Source organism: Ruditapes philippinarum, unplaced genomic scaffold, assembly GCF_026571515.1.
Source record: "Ruditapes philippinarum isolate M1 unplaced genomic scaffold, ASM2657151v2 ctg1233_1_1_1_1, whole genome shotgun sequence".
Classification (NCBI taxonomy): Eukaryota; Metazoa; Mollusca; class Bivalvia; order Venerida; family Veneridae; genus Ruditapes; species Ruditapes philippinarum.
The window spans coordinates 78,259-106,240 of record NW_026853490.1 but is presented as its reverse complement, the minus strand read 5'-3'; the positions used below and the strand labels follow the sequence as shown (position 1 = coordinate 106,240).

The window sequence follows — 27,982 nt, the reverse complement described above, 5'->3', positions numbered from 1 at the left end:
CTAGCTAACTTGTGTTGCTTTAAACATAATATTTCTGCAAATATGTTGCCCTATTTATAAATATCATTTTGATTAAGTTTCCCTGTATGAAATATTAAAAGCCCATTATGCCTCAGAAATGCTTTTATTATTATTTCTCAAAAGCCTTTTATATTTTGTTAGTTTCCAAAAAGTAATTGATTTGCAAATTACCTGACTGTTGCTTTTTGGCAATTACTGCAGTTATAGTAATTTAGTATTTTGTATGTAAGTCAAAAACTACTTTGTTTACATTTGGCTACATTTATTGCAAAAAGTTTCACATTTTGCGCTTCTATCTTCATGTTATTAAGCACCTGACATGCTCTAAAAAATTTCAAACTTAAGGTTACCCTATATAAAGATCTAAATAATTAGTGGTTCTGAGGCATAATGTGCCTCATTTAAAAGATCGTGTAAGCTGAGACAAACTGAAGACTGATTAAATACTACCCCTCCCTAAATAACGTGATATTCTGCTTAATGCTGTCACCTTGTAAAATAAACGCACGTGCATAAACAAATTACTATGTACACAAATAGTACTTCTTGGCCGTTCATTCAACATTAATCGGTGACAATAACAATTTATGTACATGTATATACTCCATAAGAGTACGTTAAAGATAACATCTTAGATTAAGATAAAACGTAACACGTTTGTATATTTGCTGAGCTTCAAATTAATCACGAAACTTCACAAACACAACACTGGCAAGAGTGTAACCCAATCAAACAAATGTTCCTGTTACACGAAACATGTTTTCCTCGTCAACATGTTAAGTCTTCTTTACAACTTTGTAGACAAACCCTGAAAAATGAAACACATCATTGTTAAATGATTATTGTGTAATGATTTAATAATTAAAATGCAACTGTGATTTAGTCTATAAGAGTCACCATATTGTCATAAACATTGAGATATGAATGCATTATGTTTATAAAGTTTGCCATCTTTTTTTAAATTTCGGATTACTTGGTATATTGACGTCGTAACATGTTCAAAGTTTTAATGAATTGTTTCTATTTATTAACTGTTGCAAATGTTGCATTACTTAGTTTGGAAGCCTCTGCATACATCATAGACGTTAATAATGATGGAAGGCTTAACGTTTTGTTATGTCATCGTTCCTTTCACATCGATGCTGATTTCTTGTCCAAAACAATTAGGTCGTTAATCATTTAAGGAAGTTAATAAGTTTTATAGATGAAGATTGCCTTCATCATTTTATGTCCACAACAATTACAATCAAACAGACACATCTTACCGACATACTGTTCAAACACTAATTAGTGAACATGATTCAGCAATTACTAACTATATCCATATACACATTTACCTCTTTCTTGTTTCCCGGTTCGTTATTTTCAAACTTCTTTATATCCGTTTCGTCAAAAGTGAATGCATTATTCTGACTTCCTTTTACGATAATCTCATGTTCAAAATCTTCAGGCTCGGGAAAAATATCAAACGTTACGTTCATATCACTTTCTGTCGACTGTATACGTGGTAGTTTCTTTAACTCCTTATCTAATTCACCATCTGATTCACTTGATGAGGAGACATTATCAGGCCCAAGTTTTGGCGAAGATCCCATAGCACTTACTAAAGCAACTGATGCCAGACTAGTCAAACTCTGAAATAGACTACTACGCCGTCTTCGTCCTGTTGGTAAAAACAATTACTAAGTTAGAATTCACAAATAAAATTTCATGTTGGTAAGGTTAATCCTATACAGTCATCATGTAATATAGCTTTTTGGAAGAATTATGTCTGTTGTTATACATGACGAAGAAACAAGGAGTTTAGTTAAAATCATGTTTCATGCTTATCATATCCCTTTGATAATAAAATTTCTGTGTATATTTTGGTAAAAGGATTTTCTTGATAAACTGTCTGCAGTATATTCTTATTTAAGAATATACATTAAAGTTATTTTAACGTTGAGACATTCACAAATTTTAGATATACATACATAAGTGTGTAAAAGTTAAAGCAGTCATTATCATTAAATGTTATATATTTGACCAGTCTATTCACCTGTTGGACAGCATGCTTGTATAGAGTTTTCATCTGCCCCAGACTTCCTGCAAAGTCCCTGCAGTTGTCTAACCTCAAGCTATCAATAAAATAAATAACTTGCATAAAATCAAACAGGTTTTTACATGTAGCTATCTATTTTTTATCTTTTGTCATAGATAATGTACAAATACATGTATTTTGACTGCATTATTCGAATCATATATAAGCATTTTAAAAAGAAACAGAATTTTAGAGTTAATTGAACCTTGACTTTTCAACATCGAGTTAACAGCAACAAAACAGCAGCAAAAATAACAACAAAATGAACAACAAACAACAAAATAAATAACTAAAAGATAACCTTGCTCAATGCATAATATGTTTACCGTCAGATAAGGTAATGATTTTGTAAGAAACATAAAAAAGCAACACTAAAATGTATCAACCAATTTCTGTCGGTTTCAATAAATATGTCGTGAATGTAATGGTTTTAATTTGATATGGATGACATTTTGTAAAACAAGAAAAACTCAGCAGTGAACAGAAATCATAATAAACGATATAAGAAGAATAGTGTAATACCATTGATACCAATAGTCTGAATTGAAATAAAGTCAAAAATAATATCTTTTAAACCGTTAGTTTTTTTTTAAACATGGAATCATCAAAACATCAAAAATAGATATAGATGATTTTTTTAAATTTTTAAATAACAAAACTTAAAAATGATAAAAGAATAAATGTAAGACTTGTAAGGAAGTCATTATACGCTTTATAAACTATTTATTAACTCTTTTTTTTAACTCATTAAACCTTTACCTCATGAGCAAATTGTGTAAAATGGCCAATGTCATTGAAAAATCTCCTGTTATATAAGTTCAAACTGCTGTGAAACTATGAAAAATAAAAATGCTTCAATACTGATGAAACTTGGCACATATGTTAGCTGGACCATAGCCTCTATAACAGCATGCTCAATCTTAAATTTCCTGTTACCATGGCAACGGTATTGCCAAAAACACTATTTTGCATTGTTTTTCCCCAACAAAACTGATTTCAAAGTGCTGCAACTTCTTAATGGATTGAGATAGAGTAAAAGGCTTTTCAGCGTTGGTTACACGTTACCTTACAATCGACCTGAGGCCATTTTAAGCCTGTCACATGTTCAAAATTTTCTTGGCGATGAGGGTGACTGCCGCCCCCTTCACCCCCCGCCAAAAAATAAATAAATAAATAGGCCATTTTTCATCTCCCCCTTGCTTAAAATCTGGTAGTTTTGAGTAAAATTTCCACATTATCTGCCAATTTGCACGTATTGACCTGTTTATTTCTGGTCTTCATCCTTACCATACTTATTAATCTAATTATGATGCAAAATTGCAAACATAAAGCCCCGGCTATTAAATTTATACCCGATGTTTTAAATGTTCTGGAGTTCTTGTGACAACTCTGAAGATTTCCTAGAGTTCTTATGATAACTTTTGTTACTGCCAGTGTGTTTCTTGCGTATTTACTACTTATATTTAAATCTAATGAGGTGGGTCATCTTCTGGTATTCTTCGTATATAAAATATCTAAAAGGTATCAACTTTTGCCATATAGCAAATAGAAAATTCTATAACAAGAATATGACAATAAAAACCAAGTATTTAATTATAAATGTGAGTCACCTTAGGAATGGATCGACCCTTTTCTATCTTTGTTATATCTATTTTAGCATCACGTGACTTACAGGACTCTCCATAGTGCGGAAGAGTTTAGCTTATCAAAGTCAAGTTAAACTCAAAATTGTGTGTCATATCTTTAGAATCACTTACTTTAAACATTTGCTTTAAAATACTTTTCCAGATTTACAAAAGTAATACCATGTACGTTGTCATTTTTAACATTTAAACATAACTTTTTTTCTGTCGATGTTTAATGGGTATTCCCCCCTATGTTATCTTAGTGGAGGAAACTCTGCTACTTTGCTGTAATTGATAGCAAAAATATTAAACTTAGTTCGCTCGAACCCGGAGGGGCGTGCAAATTTGTTCGAGAGATCGGTTGTTAGAGCCAAGTATCATGTATCATACTTTTTTGCAGACATAGGTGTGGATATTATCCTGGCTATATATTTGTTTATTATGGTATAAAATGATACAAATTACTTAGCCCTTAGATAAAAAAACTACAACTATAATTTGTTTACTTTAGAAAGGTGGTTGCTTAAAAATTTCTAACTGAGAACAACGTTTAGGTTTTGAGACATTTTGTTTTGTTTTGCGGTTTAAGCCATTATTTTACAAAATCTCGGTGACCGCTTTTTCAATTTTTACTGTAGTTGATAGTCTTTTATATCAGCTGTTTATCCATTATATCCACGTTTTTGTGAAAAGGATGAGCGTAATACATTTCATAATGATTTAGTTAGCATAAGAACTCTATGACATCTTCAGATTTATCACAAGAACTCCAGAACATTTAAAACATCGGGTATAAATTTGTTAGCTGGGGCTTTATGTTTGCAATTTTGCATCATAATTAGGTAAACGTGTATGTCAGGGATGAAGACCAGAAATAAACAGGTCAATACGTGCGAATTGGCAAATAATTTGGAAATTTTACTAAAAACTACAAGATTTTAAGCAAGGAGCGATGATGAAAAATGGCCTATTAATTGGTGTTTCACTCATAATACAAGATGTAAGGCAAGTTTAATCATTAAAGTTTAACTAAGCACCTAAAACACACCTTTTAAAGAAAACAATTATCATTTTGACGAGTGTTTCTGTAGTATATACATAAGTTTTCCGTCGAACACCATGACAGTTCCACAAGAACTCCTGACATGTTATCATAAGAACTCCAAACCTCGTGTAACAGGACCCCCCACACCCCGAGTGTATAGCGTCAGGTTATGAACTACTGGTAGAACCAGTCGCGGTAATGTTCTTGAAGGCAACAGCAAGTAGGGAATCATGCTATTCTCAAGAGCTTGTATTCTGGCACAGGATATTCTTATTCCCCACACTAGCCATTGAAAGTTCCAAATTAAAATCAGGTCACATGTCAATAACGCTAATTCAGCAGTATGAGTACAGAATTACAATTGAGAGATTTGATTGAATCATGTTTAGCAACGACAATCCATCAAACTGACGACATTAATTTTTCAGTATCTTATCAACTTGGTTGCCCTTTGTGGAAATTAATTTTTAAAACATACGAAATTAGTTTATTTTTGTTTCTTCTTTTAATTTAGCAATTTTAATGTCAATGTGCCTAAATGAGTGACAAGTTTGAACAATGCATAAGGGTAATAAAATAATATTGCATGTTAATGAAGTTTATTGAATATTCAAAAGCAGATATAGCATTTTGAAATATCAGGAAATAATAAAACCTGACAAATATATGGCTACTGTACCTTTGTGTCGATTGAAATTTAAATTTTGTTAGCATTAATTAAGTAAACATAAACATTGGAATGTTGAATAAAAGAAAATTACATCATATAGTATGATTATAGTGAGTAATATCCTAATCATAATGCCGACATCTTGAACTATTCTTTGCCATTAACAATTGCCTGGTCAATACTGATTTTTATAATTTAAATGGGACACGTCTACAATTCGAAATAGATCGCAACATAACTATCCTTTTTCATCTTATTTTCATCAAATGGTATACTACTAAAAAGTAATGAAAGCGGACTTTAAAAAGGACGTATATTTATTCAACTTGTGTAAGTATTGACAAAAAAATTGTTATGTTTTGCACTGTATAATTATTAAACGTATATAGCTTTTGTTATCAGTCTATGTGTAGATGACAATTATAGAGATATCCGCTGGTATAATGGTATAAAATGTGTTTTTTTCTTTTGCAATTTACCGACCTACTTATTGTATAAAGGTCATGTAAGCACGCTAGACTGACTTGTTGTTTTTTTGTTTAATAGTTAGTATTCAGTCGAATGTTGTGTTTTTTGTCATGTACATTTTTCGTCAGGTTACATAGAAACATACTGAAGAACAAGTACTCTTATCGAAACTTATACCTTTGTAAAATGTCAAGTAAAACAGAAGAAGAATATATTACCTTTTTTTCATAATCAATTATCAATCTAGTCCTGCTAAATTTGTTTATTAATTAAAACGTTAGTACTACAGATCTCAGATACACTGACCATTTATAATTCAAAATATTGTTTGATACAGTCACTTTACAAGCGAAAGGCAAGAAACATGTTACAAACATGTGAGACACATTTACCTATTGTTATAAAGTATGAATCTTACCCTATATTTGTCAAGTTTTGCCGTGGATTCCTTGTCCTTTCTTAACTGAAACCTGAGTCTTTGTTTAACAACTTTCAACAGTACCAGGTCCTTCTCCTGAATAACAAGCACGAAACCTGAAAAACAGGAAATATTTTTTTTTAAATGGATGGATGAGTTGTGCTGACTCCCCATCGACTGACTGCAAATTTTCAAGAAATTGTAATCGGTAGTTTGTTGAATTATTTCTGCTTGACCTACAGCTATTTCTATTTTCTTTAAATATGGCATGTTTGTACAAAATGACCGGTCTCCGTAATTTAACCGAGTAAAACGAAAACAAATGTTTAATAGAATCCCATGGAATTGCGTTCTGTGACCAAGTATTCAATGAAAAATGTAAACCAAATAATAAAACAAAATGGTTTGTGAGACTATGTTTAAGTTATCTTCCATTGAAATTACCTAAAATTACATAAAATTAAATTAGATAGATTTTTTTATTTGTTTTTTTTTTAATCTTAGAAATAGTACAAAATTTACAAATGTATGTCCAAAGGGCTATGTATCGCAAACGTCGCTTTGCTTTGTTGGTCTCTGTCCCCTCGGTTCATACAGAAAAAATGTTAAAAAAACCCCTAAACTTTCAAGCTGGTCACAACCAGTCTTGCGACCTCAACAATTTATTACATCATTAGACACGTTCATGTTCTACTATAAATAAGAAGAACTCCTTTCAAGTTTTCCCATTTCCTGGCATATAATCAACAACCGCTCTAATAGCCATGAAATGGTCATTGTTCTGTACAAGGTTGTACCATCATTTATACATTCAGTAAGCAATTAAGGTTAAGTCAAGCAGATAATGGAATAAATGTATGAGAAAAAACACTACATAATAGTGTTATTTATTACTGAAATACACGTGATGGATGAATTATATCATTTGGGATGTTACAATAATGTATGTTTGGTCTGACAGTAAAAATATAGGTTAAATTGGTAATTATTTTAATCAGAACAGTAGCTAAATTCATATTTGTATCCGGTGTAAATTTAAAAAGGGACATAATAGGGGCATCAATTAATAAATGAGTTTATACAATGCACTACAAATGACAAATAATTTACGCAAAGGTATCTTAAAATTGAAGTATTAACAACAAATATGACCTAAATGCTAGACACGCTTTCTTTATTTTGACAGTTTTTATGTACTTTTTTTCGTGTCATTCCTCAGAAAGGCAAATTACATGAAAAGCTAATTTGCTGTTATTTCATAATTAACTTACTTGTCGTCTATAATTAATGAGTCACACTTTAGAGAGAAATATTCGATGTTTTGCAAGAATTTACATACAATCTATCCTCTATGATATTTGAGTAAAGTTAAACCAATTTTATGAAAGAGGCTTTTAAAGTTCCGGTTAAACGTAGATGATTAAGACCCTTTAAATCAAAGCAATGGTACTTAAAAACAAAAACAAAATAAAGCCAGATATTTTTTGCACGTTTTGTTGACACTATTCCGACAGTTTATGTCACTAAGCTGTAGCAAGATATATTGCTTTAATATGTTTCAACTTTCCAACAATAAAATCTTATAATTTTTTGTTATAAAAGTGATGACAGTTATTTCTATAATAGTACTTGCTTATTTGTTTTTTAACAAAGCCACTTTTGCTATAGCTGTTCTAATAAGACAAATAAAATGTCAAAGTTATATGACTAATAAACGGAGAAATTTATTAATATAGTGATAAAAATAATGTTTGCTCTTAGTATTAAAGGTCGAATAATTAACTACAGTCCTTTTACATATGGGCAGCTTAGATATGCTATTTTTATGTCAACAGAGCCTTATTTGATCAAATTTAAAAGTCTGTCTTAGAACTTAAAAGAGTGTTTAACAAATTTAAAGTAAAAATGCTTGTGCATGTTTTAGAAACTCTTCAAGTATACACCTATTGATTTGTAGTTGGTAGTATTGAAAGTTATCACTCCGGGTCACGGCCATATTCAGTTAACCAGAATTCAGCCACCGCATTGTTCCTGGGCAGGCTCGCAAGCAGTTTATCAATATTTGTTGCCTTCACTTTCGCAAGGAACTGATAACTTATGTACATGCTAGATCAGAGGTACAGTGTGAATGACAGTTGAAAGGATTTCATGATCAATCACAACGAATGTGGCCTACACCGTCCGGGAATGGAACCCGAGCGACCCCCAGGTCACCCGATTCACAGCCCAACACTCTACCTATTGAGCGTACAGGACTGCTCCATTGCCTTCTTTGCATGTTTAAGGTTTTTTTTTATAAAACAATCTTCACTGTAAGTAAATACGTATAGTAAAATAGTTTTTTCTTTAGACTAAATTCATGACAATATAAATGACTAGATAAAAGTGCTTATTTCTGCCAAAATAATTCCATATTGTATAACTATGCTAATATATGGTTTCGCATTATTTTTTACATCTTTAAATTACTTCAATAAACACGTTACATAAGATAATTGCGTATATTTATTACTTCCCATTAATGAAACATTAGATAAAAGAAAATACAGAGTTTTTTTGCGTTATTTCTGTGCACAAAATGCCACTTCGTTACAGATATAGAAATTAAGGAAGTGACTTTGACATGAAAAATGTGTTGTGTCACTGAGAAGTAAATATAGAGACATATTCAGTTTTCACCCTGCAAAATATATCTGCACATCTGACGGATAAACTTCAGACAATTCATGACCGGCGTCAAATGGTCCCCATCTTTTGTACGAAAACTATAATATATTTTACAACATAAAACCGTCTTTTGACAAGGTTATATTTTCTCCAGTTTTCATTTATTTCAAGATGAGATGCCAAAAATATCTTGAAGGATTTCTAGTGTTTCACGTTATATGTGAAAGCTTTAACATTTTATCACATCATGTGACGCCCTAAAATAAAGAAAACAAAGCCGTCAACTAAAACCGCCTGTGTAAATTATTTCATAGAGCTGTAAATTGCTTATTGACTATATAAAATCTGAAATAAATAAATAGATAAATAAATAAATAAAACTTTATACTGTAAAGAATAATAATATTTTGCTTCAAATGCAAGAAATTCTGAATGAATTGTATATTGCTAGTAACATCTCTGAAAATATATATTTTTGTATAGTTATAAACAATTGATTGTAAATTGATTGTTAACAATACGTGTAACAGAATGCATGTATTATGTATTATGTGTAGTTTATAGTGCTTTATAAAAATGAACCGAATTTAGAATTTATATATTTCATCTAGACTTTCATAAATACTTTGAAATACTTGGAACTATGTCTACTTTTATGAACCTCCTGACCTCTTATCTAATTGTATCTTAGGTCTTTATCATTTTGAAAACAAAAATGAGGGTTGTTTTTACTAGCTTCTTGTCAATGTTTTCTTTCAAATATAAAAATTGCTACATAGAATTACCAAAAAAGTCATGTTACCCACACATAAACTACTAATGTCACTAACATATTCAAATAACATCATGTGAAAATAAAAAAATAGAATCACTTTTTAGGTTCATTAAAGTGCACGAGTCATATAAATTCTATAAAAAAAAAACAACAACAACATTTAAATGTTATATAAAAATATATGTGATTAATCAGTTATTAATAATGTAAGGTGAAGAGTGTAACAACAAAGTCACGTGACACTGATGTAAATAACTAGTTAATTTAGACCTTGTGGCTTACTGTATTTAAGAATACAACATTAATATGGTAAAATATGTGTGTTATCTTTGGTACTGAGTTACACGACAGTCATCTCGTATTTACAAATAATTTAAAGCAGTACGCCGCTATATTCGCAATATTTCTTTAGTTCCCTTCGTAAAATTTTGTCCTAAGCTTTCATATAGTCCAAAAGACATGAATTTTCACAGACATTACATGTAGCGTATCAAAATGAACGAAATAATCTTATATGCGTTAGCATGTTTCAAGTTTATTAGCATCATCAGTAAATCAAATGCCTTTGACCATTTACAAAGAAAACACATGAAGTATAGCAAAGACATACAATACAAAAGAGCAACGGAGTAGAAATAGTAAATAACCGCTTGCATAAAACACGAAAAGACATACGTTGATTGCAAGTATTGATACAGGCCGACACACGAGTATATGTATACTATATATAGATTTCCCTATAGCTTTTACCCTTTTGATATATATGATTGATATAAATATTTGTGATATATAAGGTATAAAACTACTTTGCTACTGAAGAAGAAAAGTAATTAAGTTTCGAAATGAATAATGCATTTATTATATTGCTATAACACGATTATTGCCCAGTGAGCCATTGAATATGATGTTTTATTCAATAAATGTATATAAAGATGATCTTTGGACTGTTTTCATTTAAAAACACCGTTAATAGATGGCTACATGAACGCTGCACAAACAGAAGTAATCAATGTGCTTATCATTGCGGTGTAATTTTTATCTATTAGTGTAAATCTAGATATATTGATAATGATGACCAGTTGTCATCTGTTTTCATTCCGCCACGTGTATCAAAAGATCACGTGCTCGATACTTTCGGTAAACAGCTCATGGAATTATGTCAGTCTACATCGTATATAATAGGCAACGGCCGTCTAGATATAGGAGAGTTTACATTCCATTCTCGAAATAGTAGATTATTTTTTATTAAAACCAAACGATATTTGTCATGTAAAACACTTTAAAATATTAAGCCCTAACGAATTTTCTGATCACTCGGGAATATCTATCAGTTTCAATAAAAAAACGTTACAAACTACATTAAATAATAATAACGACAAACAACAGAATATTCGTATTGCTTGGGATAACTCAAAAATTGATTAACTCAATTATAATTTATCATTAAAGGGTAATGAAATACAAAATCTGACAGATATGATTAATACAACGAATAATATAAATGATATAACAGAACGCTTCATAAACATTCTAAAAGGGTCTGCATCTTGTATGTTAAAATGTTCAATAAATAAAAAGCCGACCAAACATTTTAAAAATAACAAACAACCTTGGTTCAATTCGGAGTGTTATGATGCAAGATCTATGTTCAAAAGAAAAAGAAATATATTCTTACGTAACAAACACTGTGCTAATTCATGACAAGAATATATTCAGGCCAAAACATCATATAATAAAGCTAAACATTTCAATAAAATGATATATAATAACGATGAAAAACAAAGGCTGGCAAAACTGAGTAAAGCTAACCCAAAAGAATTCTGGAGAAAAATAAAAAATCAATATACAAAAAGTAAAGGAACTGCCGAAAATCTTGATATTCAGGACATACATGAAAATTTTAAATCATTTTACAGTACCGAAAGTATAAATGAAAACAAAAATTTAAATGAATCTGTAAATGATGAATATCTAGACCAAATGATTTCTTATATGGAACTTAAAAATGCTGTTTTCTCACAAAAAATAAAAGCAGCGGCTTTGATACTCTGCCAGCGGAGTTTTATAAACATACATTTACTCAAATTGCACCCTTTTTGCTCCACTTATTCAACCATATATTTACTACCGGACAATATCCTGAATCGTTTGGCGAAGGAATAATAATACCTATATACAAAGGAGGGAACATAGAAAACCCACAAAATTATAGAGGAATAACTCTAATTAATATTATATCAAAGATCTACTCTCAAATTCTGTTAAACCGCTTGACGAACTTGACTCAAACAAACGAAACAATCATTGAAAATCAATTTGGCTTTCAGGCAGGTAAATCAACAATTTATCTATTATTTATAACCAATTAAATCTCAATCCAAAAGAAAAATGTAACTTATTCGATAGTCTTGTAGGATCAATTTTGAATTATGGCTCAGAAATATTTGGATACCATAGTGCAAATGATATAGAAGTGATTCATAATAAATTCATGCGAAAAATATTACACGTTCGTAAAAGTACAAACCTTGTTGCATTAAATGCTGACCTATGATGATACAGCGTAAAATAAATTTAATTAGATTTTGGATACGAATAGTAAAATCAGATGATAATAAATTACTTAAAATGACATACAATATGCTTAAAGATGATTTTAATGATGGTAATAACTATAATGGTCTTAATTGGGTCGGACAAATTTTCGATGAAATAGGTATGTCAAACATTTGGCTATCCCAAAATGCTGACATCGTATCTTTACAAACTATTAAACAAAGAATATAAACAATAATGGGATGCTGAAATTAGAACTTAAAATAGATTACAGTCATATAGCTGGTATAAGAAAGAATTAAAAGTAGAACGATATTTAGATGTAATACCTAATAGTAAATTTAAAATAGCACTGACAAGATTCCGAATTTCATCTCATGATTTAATGATTGAAAAAAGGTAGACATTTAAATATTCCCAGAAATGAAAGAATATGTTCAAATTGTAATATGAATGTTATGGAAAACGAGGACCACTTTCTTTTAGTATGCCCAAAATATACTAACTTAAGAAAAACGTACTTCAATCCATATTTTTGCCATTGGCCTACTAAGCAAAAATTTATCTCACTTATGAATTTAGACTCTGTTAAAAGTATTTTAAATGTCAGCAAATTTATATACAAAGCTTTCCATATGCAATAATTCTTCTTTATTCCAAAACGAATTTCATTATCATAACCTGATGTTCACTGCTTTGTTTTCTTTTTATCTTTTGTAAGTATTTTAAGCTAATATAAACACAATGAAATGGATCTCCATATTTGAATTGTTTTACAAAAATGCATTCAATATAGGGTTAACGCACGTTTTTCCGTGTTATAACGTCTGCAGAGTCCCGAGGAACGGTTGGTGCCCGAGCCCGGTAGGGCGAGGGCTCCAACAGTTCCGAGGGACTCTGCAGACTATATAACACGAAATAAACGTGCGTTGACGCTATTATAGCATAAAATTTTCAAACAGATTCGTGATGTACAGTTTATACAAAACACAATTAAATTGAAGTCTTGTGCTTGAACGGTATTTATCCAATTCTATGTTTTACGTATGCGTTTCATTTTTCCGGGGCCAACAACTTGGAAAATTCTCGGAATCGAACGAAATTTTGAATTTTAATTGATTTAACAAAGCTTGGCCTTTGGAGATTTAATATCTCAAGAAAAAAACGTTACATTACTCTACCCTCTACCCAAGACAAAACATGACCCTCAGAAATTCTTAGAATGATTTCAGATTGACCACAGGCGCTAGTCACATAATCAAATATTTTACATAATCGGTCTATATATGTATATAAAGATATAAGGCCCCCAACGAAACAAAAACATCATGCAGAACAAACAAGAACACTGCTGAAAGAAACGACCAGATCACGGTTATCTCTTTCTGGTCGCCATCTGAAAGGATCAATCCAAGCGTTAAAGCTTTTTATTTCATTAAAATTCTTCAAATAGCAAAGAAATGAGTAAAAGTTTCAGAAAATGCCAATATTTTCAATCCATGTCGTTTTCGACGTCCAATCTATTCATGTATACAAACACGATTTCTGGTCGATTTCTACGAAATAAATAGAAAACATCTAAAATTTCCTCATAAAATTCATAAACAAACTCTTTTTCTATCAATCTGCGAAGTCTAAATTGAACTAGAGCCCTCTTTGTACTCAAATATTTAAAAAATATTGGTTGTAGAAGCGGAGGTCAAGTAAAGTGCGCCATTTGTAATTTGAAGTGACAGATAAATGAAGCAAAGAAATAGTATTATACGATTGGTCAATAGTATTCCGGTAATTATCTTAACCAATCAAATCCTTATATAATATTCAGAGCGGAACAGTATATACATGCGCTATACATGGCGATAAAATACTGTCACAAGCGAGATCCTTGTGTATTTTTTATGAAATACGTACGAAGAGGGCATTTGATCAGTGAAGACTTCGCAGATCGATAGGAAAAGAGTTTGTTTATGGAACGTACGTGGAAATTCTAGCCGTTTTTTGTTTTTTTCCGTAAAAATCGATCAGAAATCGTGTTTGTATACATGAATGGACTGGACGTCGAAAACGACATGAATTGAAAATATTGGCATTTTGCGAAACTTTTCCCAATTTCTTTGCTATTTGAGGGATTTTAATGAAATAAAAAGCGTTGGCACTTGGATTGATCCTTTCAGGTGGCGACCAGAAAGAGATAACCGTGATCTGGTCGTTTATTGCAACAGTGTTCTTGTTTGTTCTGCATGCTGTTTTTGTTTCGTTGGGGGCCTTATATCTTTATATACATATATAGACCGATTATGTAAAATATTTGATTATGTGACTAGCGCCTGTGAGATTGACGGTAGAAAAAAGATCAGTGACATCAGAATCGGTTTTTTTTTTCAAGCAAACAAGTTTATAAAAAAAATCAGGCACTAAGCATTATTCTCTCAAAGAAATATAAAGAGCATTTATCAACATTAACATAAATAAAAAACATTTTCTCATATTAATTTTGTGTTATCTAGTTTTGTAAGTTAATCGGAGTGTTAAACTGAATGACAGGTAGATTACCGTTTCTTAGAAAGGGCGACAACCAAGATTAGCACCGATGTCTATACGCCGTTTTTCCGGCATAGTTACTTGAATATGCGACTGAGGCCCTCGAATCAATAAATTTCAATATAACAAGAGCGCATGACTCTTCGGCAAACAGGCCAAATCGTCATTTTTGTTTGTTTGTTTACTGGGCCCTGTATGTATTGCGCATAGGTGAAACCGGGCTATAACAAGAGCGCGTGACTATGTTAACACATGGTTTTGGTCCCGTTATAACATGGGCAAAAGAGGGAAAAATAGCCGATTTTATGCTATAATAAACATAAATGTTGCTCGTAACAAGAAAAAAATTCTTTGTAATATGTTTTACTATAGAAATAACACAACAGATAAATGGTAATAATGATGAAAAATATTGTTAAGGAAATACTTTAAAAAATAATTATGTTCACTCTGTTAAAAAAAAATAATTTAAGATTAATTTGTATAAATCATTCGTATATAATTCTCTGTTAACCATGTACTTGCCCTTATATGTTTGTATTATATATTGAAATGGCTATAAATGTTGTAACATTTAATGCTGAATAAATATTATGTTATGTTATGTTATGTAAAGCAGTCAAATTTGAATCTAGAAATTTGCTATAAAAACAAATTGAAAATATAAATATATTCATACCAGTGAATATGAATTTCGCTTGCATATTTATAATAGTCTTTGCTTTATGGTCATTGACTATGAACCTAATTTCATTTTTAGATTGGGAAAATCCAATTTAGCCTGTGACTATGATACTACACCCAGTTGATATGATTTTATCAATTGGCCTGTTGACTATTGTTTAGACTTATGTGATTGAAGCTATTTTTATCTCGTATAATAAAACTAAAATTTACTGTTAACAATCCTGATTACTCTCCAGGGTAATATAAACATGAGCAGGGTGGCTCCCTCTTGCCCGGGTCGTGCCCAGATACCTTCCCAGAATGCCACATCTAAACACCATGATACCATGATAACAAATGCATCAAATATCTGAAAATATCAACAATTTATAAATTCAATAAAAATAGAATAATATCTTAAATATGAACAACGAATACTTCAAGATATCAAAAATAATGTTCAACTTTTAAAAACATGAAAAGTATTTTTTTTTAAATATCTCTGAAATATTCACTGATGATGAAAAAAAATATTATCAATTTTATAATTAATTCATATACATAAATTTATCTCGAATAGCGTTAGTCGAGAGAAAAAATGAATTCCAATGAATACAATTCTGATAATATATATTAAAACAGTTCGGTTACATCTTTTAATTAAACTTTGAAAGAAATATTTCGAGCACAGACACAATGCACCTTAATGCACCTATTATATAGCACCTATATATATATAAATTTTATTTCTTTGTTAAATTGATTTCCTTTTAATTAACATGATGGAAGTGTCATTATAACATCCCTGTTTTTTACTATCATATTTTACATGTTATAAATTAATAGCTGACATGATTTATGGCATAAACTATTTCCATTAAATAAAAATTCATTAAATAAAACTTAACAGAACACTTACTTCAAGTTTATGGTTTAAGAAGTGTTTCCCCATAGCAAAAATCTTTAAAAACGTCTGAAATAAAGTAACACTATCGTTTATGTAAGAAAGAATCATTCATCAAAAATGCATCATAAATGATATATTGTTTTATTTGTACATGGCCTAATTCATCAATTTAAAACGCAAGACTTATCTTCAACATGTATTACGCCAGTTTAAAATCATATTATGATTTATTCGAACACTTTTAATTGCATTGTAAAACAATTTTAATACATAAAAAACATGTCATAATGAGGAACTGATTTTAAAGGACGAAATAATGAATTAAAAAAGATATTAGAGTCAGTTGAAACTTTATATTGATTGCAAGATATTATTATGTTGTTTTATTGTAATTAAAAAAAGTTACATAAAAAATACATAAACAAACATCTCTGAATGACACAACTATTTCTTATTTCATTTAAACGAAAGAAAAAAAGACAAAAAAAAACAACGTTTAAACGAATTGTTACACGAAATATTATTGCGTTTAATGTTATTTTGTTTGAAATGAAATACAAATATCAATTCGTTATAACGGAATCTTATCTTTAGTTTTAACGAAATGTTCAAATAAATTCAATGTGTCAGTCATAAAATTAGAAAAAAAGAAGCTCCGCAGTTTTTTTCCTTTCGCGTGAGTTAATAAAAATACCTCCAACAGAAGAGCTGAAATAAAAATACCTCTAACAGAAGAGCTGAAAGTAGTGCCATAGAGCCGATATGAAACGAGTGGGTAAATTCATACGCCAGACTGTGTTCTTCGTCTCCATGACCACCACCACCACCTGCCATTAGTGTCGGATCATCAGCCCCAGAAGAACGCACAGAGCGTGATAACCGTGGCTGTAGGAAATGTAGATAATACATATCAATATCATTTTAATGTAATATTAAGTGTTGAAGTGGCACATGGTTAATATAACTAACCTGTGCCTTACTAAGTTTGAAGGAAATAGTCTTAGTCGTGAATATTTCTTCCAAACACAAACATTAACAATATGTAATATTTTTCGTTGTTAAGGTCACACAGTGACTGTAAAGTTTGAAGGATAGAAGAAAAAATAGAACTAAGTTAACGATCTTGCACCATAAGTTTAAACACTGTTTGCTCGTTTGTTCAAATAGCACGATAGGGTAAAACTATCAGTTATGAAAGAAAATTACTTTTTAGAAAAAAAAACACTTTTATTTAACTTTCGACATATTTAAAGTGTAAAGTAAAAGAATGAGCTACGCCCCCTCATATAAATCAGATAGCCTCGTGTTTCGATGTTCTCATAGTCAAACATAAAAACACGTTCCCTGTTGTCAAAATATGAAACCCCGGAAAAAAGGACCCAATGAAAGAACATCTGAATATGATATTTCTGTCGCTTTCCCTTTCTCTGCCGTCACAATATGTAAACCCCAGCAAAAATAAGCCAATCAATGGGCATGCGACTTAACTCTGACACATTTTCAACAGAAAAGTCCCCAAACTATAATACAACTGACACATGTTGTATGTAATGTCTATGGTAAAGGGGAAATATGCATCTGCCTTGACTCGCTTGAATATATCCTTGTAGTAATCGATAAATATATTAAACCAACTCCAAGAAATTAGCTCTGGCATCGGAAGTCGCAGATATTTTTATATGTGTGACCTGTGGGCCATATCTCTTCGGAACCTTTTACCACTTTTTATGTTTTCTTACCTGTGACAATGAATTTGATATTAAAGATAGGATGCTGTCCTTGTGCAAAGAATGATTTGAATGATGTTGCACGTGCTCACTTAAATGATGATTGGAAGCGCCACCTAGAAAAATCTTCTCAATATGATCTATGAGCTGTTCAAAACTCCAAGCGGTGTGATCCGTGTTGTTAAAGTAGCCCGGCAGTACGTCTACAAGTAGTTCACTTGACCGTTCGTGTAGTTTATCAAAATCTGACAATTTCTCTGCAGAAAAAAGAATTTTTTTATTATATTAAGTATAAATTTAATCCTACTGAAGAAATAGAAACCTGGCTCGATTAACCATATAAAATTTACAACAAAAATCTTCAAAGTCAGGACAATAACGAAAATTTTTATTTTAAGCTGTGCATAATAGACGGAAAATATGATTGTACATTTATTTAAAGCCTACCTGACATTATGAGGATATCACAAATGACCTGCCCTATAACACAGATGGCATCCAGACTACTGAGTACACACACTGTGATTAGAGCTATATGCGTATGCAGTAATATATTCAATCTTTTCCGTACTCTGAAAATAAAAAATGACAACATTGTATGGTAAAGAATGAGTGACTCTTATTTATTCATGTAAAGTGCTGTTTAACCTGTCATGTCCTGAAATCTGAGCATTACTAAAATGTTTTATGAATATTTCGTACGATTCCATGTAATGTAACTACATAAAAGAGGTTGTAAAGTTGCTATGGTTTCTGGCACTTCACCCAGGTATATTAGAACTATGCCCTGTCGGGGAAAAGATACCTGTATCCTCGTGATGACGACACCGCTTTGTGAAGTCCAGTCAACATGATAGCAGTTCTCTTAGGCTTAAAGAAATATCAAATTTAAATTCACTGCTTATCTATAAAGTTATTTTCTGCTACATGTACATAAAATAGTCTACAACATATGTTAACTGTAATTTTTAACTTTGGAACGAGTAAAGAGTTTTGGGTTGAACGTCAACACATGCTTGTATATTATAATCTTTATAAGTAGATGACCCATCCATTTAATCTGATGAAATGGACTTGTCCAGCTTATGTTTCTTTTGTAATTGTCCATTATCAACTTTGAAGGTATAAATGTGAACATATAGTAAGGATGGCAACAGTATCTGGCCAGAATCCTTTAATTCTGTGGTCTGACCTCTATGTGGGTCTTGCAGGTAGAGCACATTAATGCTCGTGCAGCTGTGAAGTTTGGAGGCTCTAGACAAAAGGACCTTCGTGTGATGTTTTGTGTTAACAAACATACAAAAACAGACATACTAAAACCAATATGCCCTATCTATTACTTAGTCTAAATATATGTATATTACTTATACTTTAGTAGCATGTCATTTTGTTGTAGTGCAAAACAATATTTTTATAGTATCGTGCTTGTTTATCAAAGGGGAGTAACTCGTACAAGTATCGTCGTATGGTTCAGTAGCATTTTCTTCCAATTACTTACTTTATACGACCACTGTGTTAGTTAATAAAAGGAATGCACACTTGTTTACAACATGTTGTTGTTTATCTTTTCAGAAATAAAAATGTAAATGAAACCTTCGGAATTTATTTTAATTGAAGACACAATATTACTTAATTTATCAATTTCGTCTACAAATAAAAACTATGTATTAAAATTCTGAAATAACTTGTCCAAGTGTGGTCCATATAGGTAGTTGAATGGGCATATTTTTTTACATTAATTATTTTAATAAGCGTGATCTTAAGATCTTTGCAAATAATTAACATGGCAAAAAGTCGTCAAATATCAATAATGTATGATTCAACAGGATTTTCGTAAATAAGCTTATTACTTGTTAGAAACAAAATAAGAAATTGAATTTATAAAAAATAAGATAAAATGTTTTTGCTTCTAATAATTTCATATCAACAAAGCACATCTTTTTCTCCATAAATTTAATTTATGTTCTGAACTGTGATAACAAAACCACTTAACAGCACGTGGGTTTATTACAGGTAATTTACTGTTTCAAATTTTATATAACTTCAGGGAGATAATAAATAATTATATACAATATAATATTCTTCTGTCAATTCTCTCTAAAGAAGGATGTATATCATTTTTGACGATATTTGTATCAAGATTCGCGCTGCATTCTTTGTACAATATTGTGTAAATCAGATCGCATCACTTCTCATCTTATACAAATCTTAATTTTGCATAACATTCATTTTTATGATTAATATGAACAAATTCATAAATAACAGCCCTTTACAGGTATACATGTACAGGATGAGAATTAAAAGCATGATTATGATCGTGAGTCCGCCCTAAGTGTGCTCAAATGACGAATTGCAGCTCTACCGACAAGAATGACTATCCGTTCTCACTTTTCCGCTAAATAAGTGATCGTACTCAAGTGATCGTACTTTTAATAGCAGTCAACTCGGAGCCGTCACTGCCGAACAATAACAACAAAACATGCTGTCCGAAAGGTTCAAGAATTTTAGACTTTAAGCATACAATTCGTAGTTTTACGGACCGAGAGCTATTAAGTAAAGTGAATTTAATTAAACTTCAGTAGCCACTTTACATTAGAAACCATCCTTTAATTAAATACATAGATAATAGAAATACACTTAGCTGACTCTTGAAAAAAAGAATGAATAAGTACGATTTACAATTGAAGTTAAACTTCATTTTTTATAAAGATAAAATAAAATATTTACAAACTCTAAAATAACCCCGGCAAATTTTTCTCACCGTTTTTTTAAGCACAAGTTAAGTGTTAATTTTTAAGATAATGCATCAGTGAAAAGTAAATCCCCAGAATTTATATCAATTAAATGGAAAATAATAATTAAAGTTAATGAGTTCATATAGCTGCATATAATTGTATCGCGTAAACAATTTATCACAAACAAAAAATGTGTATGTTAAAACATTGTCTTTTCCACAAGTGCCTAACTCGTGGTCATCTCATCGTACAAATCACCGACCTACCGTCAGTTTGTTGTTGAAGATTTTGTGTGTGCGTGCGTGTTGAATTTAAGTCACAACCTTCAAGTTTTTACTTACGGAAGTCCTAAGGTCCCTCCATCGCGCATTGTTTCAGGCACAAGCAAGCAACTGAGTAGAACCACGGACCTTCCGTAAGTTAGCTGGATAGCTTTCGCACATAAAAGAATCGTTCCGTAATAAAGGAATGCACTGACAGAAAAACAAAAGCACGTTTCTCTGTTCTGTAAACATATTTTCAGGCCATCAATCACATTTGGTATAACAAATACATGTACTGACTTAATTCAATTCCATAAATTAATTGAATATAAATTTCCGTCTTAATTAGATAACAAAAATAATAAATTAGATACAATATATCATTATAAATGCGTGGAAAGTAAAACAAAAACTGATATTTTGCAAATGGCGTCGCTATCGTCATTCTAATGCATGAACATTCAAAACAACAAATTGAGAAAGTTTGATACAGTTTCAAATATCTTCATGTACTATATAGAAATAAAAACAGATGGTGCTGTAGCGTAAATAATAATTTATTGTTCGAACAATCTATCTTTATACTTGATAATGAAACGAGAACTTCCGTGTGAACATAAAACATACATATAAATGAATCATACGCATGTCCATGTACAAGCTTATCTTTAAATGCTTGTATACATTGAGATCACTGTGTATTTGCATGTATTTGTTTAGTGATATGTTATACAGCGGTAAATAAATTGTTCTTACTAGATTATTAAACTATTAACAAATAGAAGTTTCTATTGTAAGTGATCCAAATTTTCTTCAAATGAATAACTTAACTCAGTACTGAGAAGTTGCTGACTTAAAATAATCATATGATTATTCAATCGCGACGAAGAAAAAACCCGACATTATAAGGGATGTATATCACCTAAAACAGCGTTGATAATTAATATGTTTTAAGTATTATAAGGATATTTTATGTAAGCATTTTTCACTTTCTTTTCATGGTAACGTACTTCTTGTTTTTCAAATTAAAAATAATCACCTCCCATCATGAAACAGCACAAAGGTGATTCAAAATTTTTTATTTTCACGCGCCAAGTTTCTTCTTCTGTTATCCCGTACGTGTCAGAGCGATATTAATATTTCTGAGTGAAGTTTTCTAAAATGACCCTCCTTATATTGTTTGTCAAGACTTGCTGAATTTTCTAAATGTGGAGCGTTCTATTTGCAATAAATGGAACACACAATTATCATTTATCAATAAAATAGTATTATATAAGATATCGTGGAACAATAATCCTAACTTGCTTTGTCTTTAGCAGTTTTTTTCTTCTTAAATTAAATTAGTTTTCATTGGGCACGTTTTCAATAAGTATTTCAAATATTGATTAAAACAATAGAAATGTATCTTTGTATATTCATATGAAAAGTATCTCTAGAAACAAATGTTGATAAAGTTACAAGTCATTTAATTTGCTTATTTATATCATGAATAAAAATATTTGGTTCTAGAACATTTTATTATCTGCTGTATAAATATATGTAAGATCGAATCATGTATCTCACACTTGCCAACAACATTCATGTATAATTTGTTTTATCTGAGACTAAGTACTATCAACGTACTTTTTTATTGTAGACATTCTATTATATGCCAAATCAATTCAAAAATGCATATTTTCCTGCGAATTTTCATTTTGAAGAAAAAACGCATTTCTACATGCAAATTAATTTATTTTGAAGAATAGCATATATACCTGTACACTGGTTTGCTTTCTTTCTGTTTCTTTCTTAAAATAGCTGTAATATCTGTCGGATCTATTACACTATCCCTACCCAGTTCCAGTCTTTTAAGACCCTCATCTTTAACATATTCATCTACTCCAATAAAATCCAGTGAGCTACGCCGTCTATAGTCATTATTGTATTTGTAATTTGGAGACGAATTTTGATTGTATAATCCCATTTCAAAAAACGTTTTAATTAATATATTAATTACTTATTTTAATTAAACTAGATTTAATATTTGCTCGGTATAATTAAAACAATTATATGTTAATTAGTATATAGTTAATTAGCTGATTTTAACGTTTAATCTTATGCAGAATTCAGATCTGCGCTTCGTTTATGAACAAAACGTTTTAAAATCCAGTTTCAAAATTTTCTATTCTATGACACATTTGCACTGACCCAAGAAATGGATCCAAAATGTTTCTGTCTACTTTAGAGTTCAGGTGATATTAAGGACATAGAACACGGTAAATTATACATGTAAAATTTTACGATTTAAATGGTATTATAAATTTTAACCAAATTTATTGCAGGGCTTATTCGTCTGCAAGCGAACAGATAGGACATAAACAATAGTAACCACAAATCATTTATCAGATTTTATACATTGAAGGTTCGACTCATGAAAACAACTGAAAACATCACATACCTATTACAAAGGAAAGACGTTCAGTGATCAATTTTATCAATAAAAACAAAAACGTTTAAAGTGTACGCTACACAAGCTAAGGAACGTTTTGAAAATAGTGCAGTCATACATTACGTAATAATCACGTAACGTGCTCGCATTCTATTACGTGACAATGATGTTGATCGATTTAAGCAAATCAGTTAAAGCTCGTTAATGTTTAAGGCGTGTCAACATTTGAGCCGCGTCACGACAAAACCAATATAGTGCGTTTGCGATCAGCATGGATCCAGACCAGTCTGCGCATACGCACAGTCTGATCAGGATCCATGCTGTTCGCTGTCAGTTTCTCCACTTGTAATAGAGTTGGTAAGCGAACAGCATGGATCCTGATCAGACTGCGCGGATGCGCAGGCTGGTCTGGATCCATGCTGGTCGCAAACGCACTATGTTGGTTTTGTCGTGACGCGGCTCATTTGTTGATACACATTGTTTAAACATTTTTGCTACATTATATGACTGCATAAACCGTTTATCATTACACTGATTCCTCAATCTGTATCTAAAAGGGCTAAATTATACATTTACCTGGGCAATAGACATTTGATCATAAAATAATGCAAGAAGTTATATCAAGGAACTATTTCAATAAATGTAAAAGCTACTCTCCAAGAATTCAAATATATTTTGCAAAATAGAGGAAGTTTAACGAAATAATAGCATTGTGAGATCATATTCATAACAAGCATCAATGTTCTCGATTTAGAAATTATGTACATCTACATTTTATATATAATAATAATAATAATAATAATAATCTTTTATTATAGTGACATGTGTTTTCGTACATGAAAATTACATATATACAATGTAAATAAAGAACACCCGGCCTTATAGGCCTATAGGTCACCTTAACAACGGTGTAGAATGCACGTGAATATGTATAGTTCAATATTCAGCCATAGTAATTGCTCTCTCAGGAAACAAGCGGAATTAGTAGTTGATCACTTGCGGAGATATTGGTGAAAAGCATAATTTGTAAGTAATGTGAAAATAGGAAATAGTCAAATCAATTTATAAGTGGGTGTAATAACTTTAAGAAATCAACATTGGTGTGACATCAGAACAGTAAAGTAAAAGATTGCCATCTGTAATGCTGAAGGCATCAAAAATACATTTAGAACAAGTGTTAAATAAGTGATGAATTGCAAAAGTTGATAGACCTTGGAACAGTTGGGGCAGTGGTGGTTGAGTATATCGTATTAGTCTCTTGATAAAAGTTAACACCATTAATCACATGGTGATTCAGTTTATTTACTTAATATTTATTATTTATTTGGTTGTGTTATTACGTCGCAGGAGCTCATAAGAAGTCAAAGGCAACTTTCAAGCTCTACTGGTGGAGAAAGTCATCATGTACCTCTCCGTGCATTATTTTAGACACGAGCGGGCACCTGAGTAGGTTCACTTTATTATTACAATCATTTGGTATAGTATTGAACAGTAAACGTTACACTGATACGGGTAGGGATTTGAATACATGTGTCACTGAACAACTTAGACTTGCTGATCAAACATTATGCACGTATGTCTGAACAGAGAAATCAGTTTTTAAAACATTCTAATTCGCAATATTGTCTTACAGGAACTCGTTAGACGATGAATATATGAGCCGCGTCACGCCAAAACCAACATAATGGGTTTGCGACCAGCATGGATCCAGACCAGCCTGCGCATCCGCGCAGTCTGATCCGGATCCATGCTGTTCGCTTACAGACCCTATAACAAGTAAAGGAACTGATAGCGAACAGCATGGATCCTATTCAGACTGCGCGGATGTTTTGAAAGAAAAAAAAATGACAAAAAAAAAAAAACACTAAAAAAACTTAAGATGGTAGTGAATTAAGAAGGTCTAGTTTGAAGGATAAATGTTTAATTTCGCTTACTAAGATGTTTAATGGAATGAAACATATAAGGATATAAAATAAATATAAAAGTACTTTATTGCCCATTACATCACAAGCATCATCACACACTGAATGTGTGCCTTATATTATTATTAATAAATATAAGTTAGTAATCTTGTTTAAATGAAAAGAAAATCTTTACAAATTGAATTAAATTGTTAAAATCAAACAGGTATTTTCTAGAAAAAAATTCTGTGGTCTCGTATGTAAAAGTATGATGAATGACTTATTAAAATAAACGATTTTAGTTGTTTAAGTACGTTTTGGTATTGCAACATCTAAAAGTACAATGGCTCTGGTTACCTTAAATCATGTGGGTCCTTTGAACCCCCCAACCCCCCTCTGAATTTCCGAAGATACCTTGTGGCAGCCACTGACCATTTATAAGATACGGTCATGCGCTTTCCAAATATACTGATATAATTTTCGACCAGTTTCAAGTATTTATGTCATTTAAAATTGCGGGTGAATTTGTTAAATTGCTATTTAAAGATCATGCATATGCGTATCACGTGTTCACGTAATTTTTATAATCATGAAAACGTCAGAATTGACGAATGGTTTGTTTATAATTTACGTTTGTAAACAACTGTGTTCCTATTTTGGTATTCACAACCTGGTTTTCTTCCAGTTAATTAATTAAAATAAATTCGCAGCATGAAATCGCTCTAGTAATTAAAAAAAAGAGAGAGCAGTTATAAGGAAATTGCGAAGCGTTTGATGACAATGAGAACGATCACAAAAGTTCAGTATATATTGTTCTTGTTTTTCGTAGCACCAGCACTGTTAACGACATTCGGCGTCTTTCCAGCTTTACTGGTAGAGGCAAAACTCAGGTGCCCTACCGTGCATTATTTCAGACGCGAAAAGACACAAGATGTTTTATAAGCAAGCCGGATGGTTTCCTCACATGAAAAAATCAACACTCCCAGCCTGCCAGGGCGAACTCACGGCGGTGAGAGGAAGTGGTTTGCCGTAGACTACATTAACCACTCGGCCACAAGTATTTTATTGGGGCTTGTCCTGGCATTTATCAAGACTACATAGTAATTTTGTTTATTCCTGTAATTTTCACATCATTTGGTGATTGCACGAATTTAGAACATAGAATACTGGATCAGATTCCTAGTCATAGAAAGAGCATCGAAATACGAGACTAAATCAGTTAGCCGAGTGTTTTGATGTTCTTCCCCTTTGTATGAAAAAAAGAGAAGAGAAAAAACCCCCAAAGAAACAACAACAACAATAAAATGCGTTCCCTGTCGTCACAGTATGAAACCCAACAAAAAGTAACCAATAAACGAGCACCTGAATCATTATCCCTTTCCTTGTCATAACAATAAGTAAACCCCAGAAAAATATAACCAATCAACGTGCATGCTATATTTTCCGTAACTAATACCTGCACTCCAGTCAACACACTCATACGATTTAACTCTGACACAATAAAAATAGAAAAGTCTCCAAACTATGATACACCTTATTACATCTATTTTTCTATATGCAATTTTCATGCAAATTACCTTTCAATTTACGAGACACTTGACTCTTAAACCAATTAATCAATAAACATCGATAAATATATTTGTATAGATATTCACATGAAGTATTTATAGTTACAGTCCATCCTTCCTTGTCCTCAATACAGTCAACTATACCTCAAGTACGATTAACGTTTGAAGGAGCAATCTTTCTTACTGAAGAGGTTGTTATTTATTGTCTTGTGAACTTATAGGTAAAGATAATACTTACATACATATTCATCCTGTACCTCCATATTTAAATTATTTTGTTATACAACGATCACATTGTAGAAAGCCGCGTGTGTGTTTGATCAAAAAAAGATAAAATAAAAAAATAAGGTGCCGACTTATTAAAGGCCCATTATGCCGTAGAAATGCATAACTTCAAAAGCTTTTTATTTTTTGATGCAACTTTCTGATCCATCTTTTGTCCAAGTTGCCTATTGGAAAATAGTACAATTTCAGAGAATGATTAGTGTGTATGGAAGTCAAAATACTATTTACTTTTTCCACTTTTATGACAAATAATTTCACATTCTTCCATACTGTTTTCATATGTACAGCATTTAACGTTATCTTAAACTATCATTTAAAAATTTGTTTGCCCTTTTTAAAGTGGAAAATTGTTCGTTTCTAGGGCATATTGGACCTTTAACTGAAAGTTTTATATTTTACTTTTACATATTGCATCATTAAGGAGCATGTATAATTTTGGTTGGTTCTCATATTAAAATATCATAGATATAATTATAAGTTTTAGATTTTTTTTTCTGATTCTACATTTTAAAGAAGAGTTTGCCATCATGATCTTGTCTTACATTGTTATGTAACGCTAACTATATTTCACATATGAGAACCTGTATCAGGCTGGTATATTATGCCATCATGGGTTTATTAGCATTAATACATTTT

General features: G+C 31.2%; 1 protein-coding gene across 1 annotated transcript; it reads right to left on the bottom strand.

Annotated features, from left to right (window-relative positions):
• Nucleotides 1-808: 808 nt before the first annotated feature.
• LOC132737040 (uncharacterized) lies at nt 809-23,422 on the bottom strand. Its single transcript, XM_060724274.1, has 10 exons — nt 22,919-23,422; nt 18,614-18,738; nt 18,179-18,423; nt 17,163-17,324; nt 16,452-16,505; nt 15,764-15,902; nt 6,328-6,443; nt 2,060-2,138; nt 1,359-1,684; nt 809-829 (listed from the first exon to the last, which is right to left on the bottom strand). The coding sequence occupies exons 1-10, from the start codon at nt 23,125-23,127 to the stop codon at nt 809-811; spliced, it is 1,476 nt and encodes a 491-aa protein (XP_060580257.1). The 5' UTR covers nt 23,128-23,422.
• Nucleotides 23,423-27,982: the final 4,560 nt, after the last annotated feature.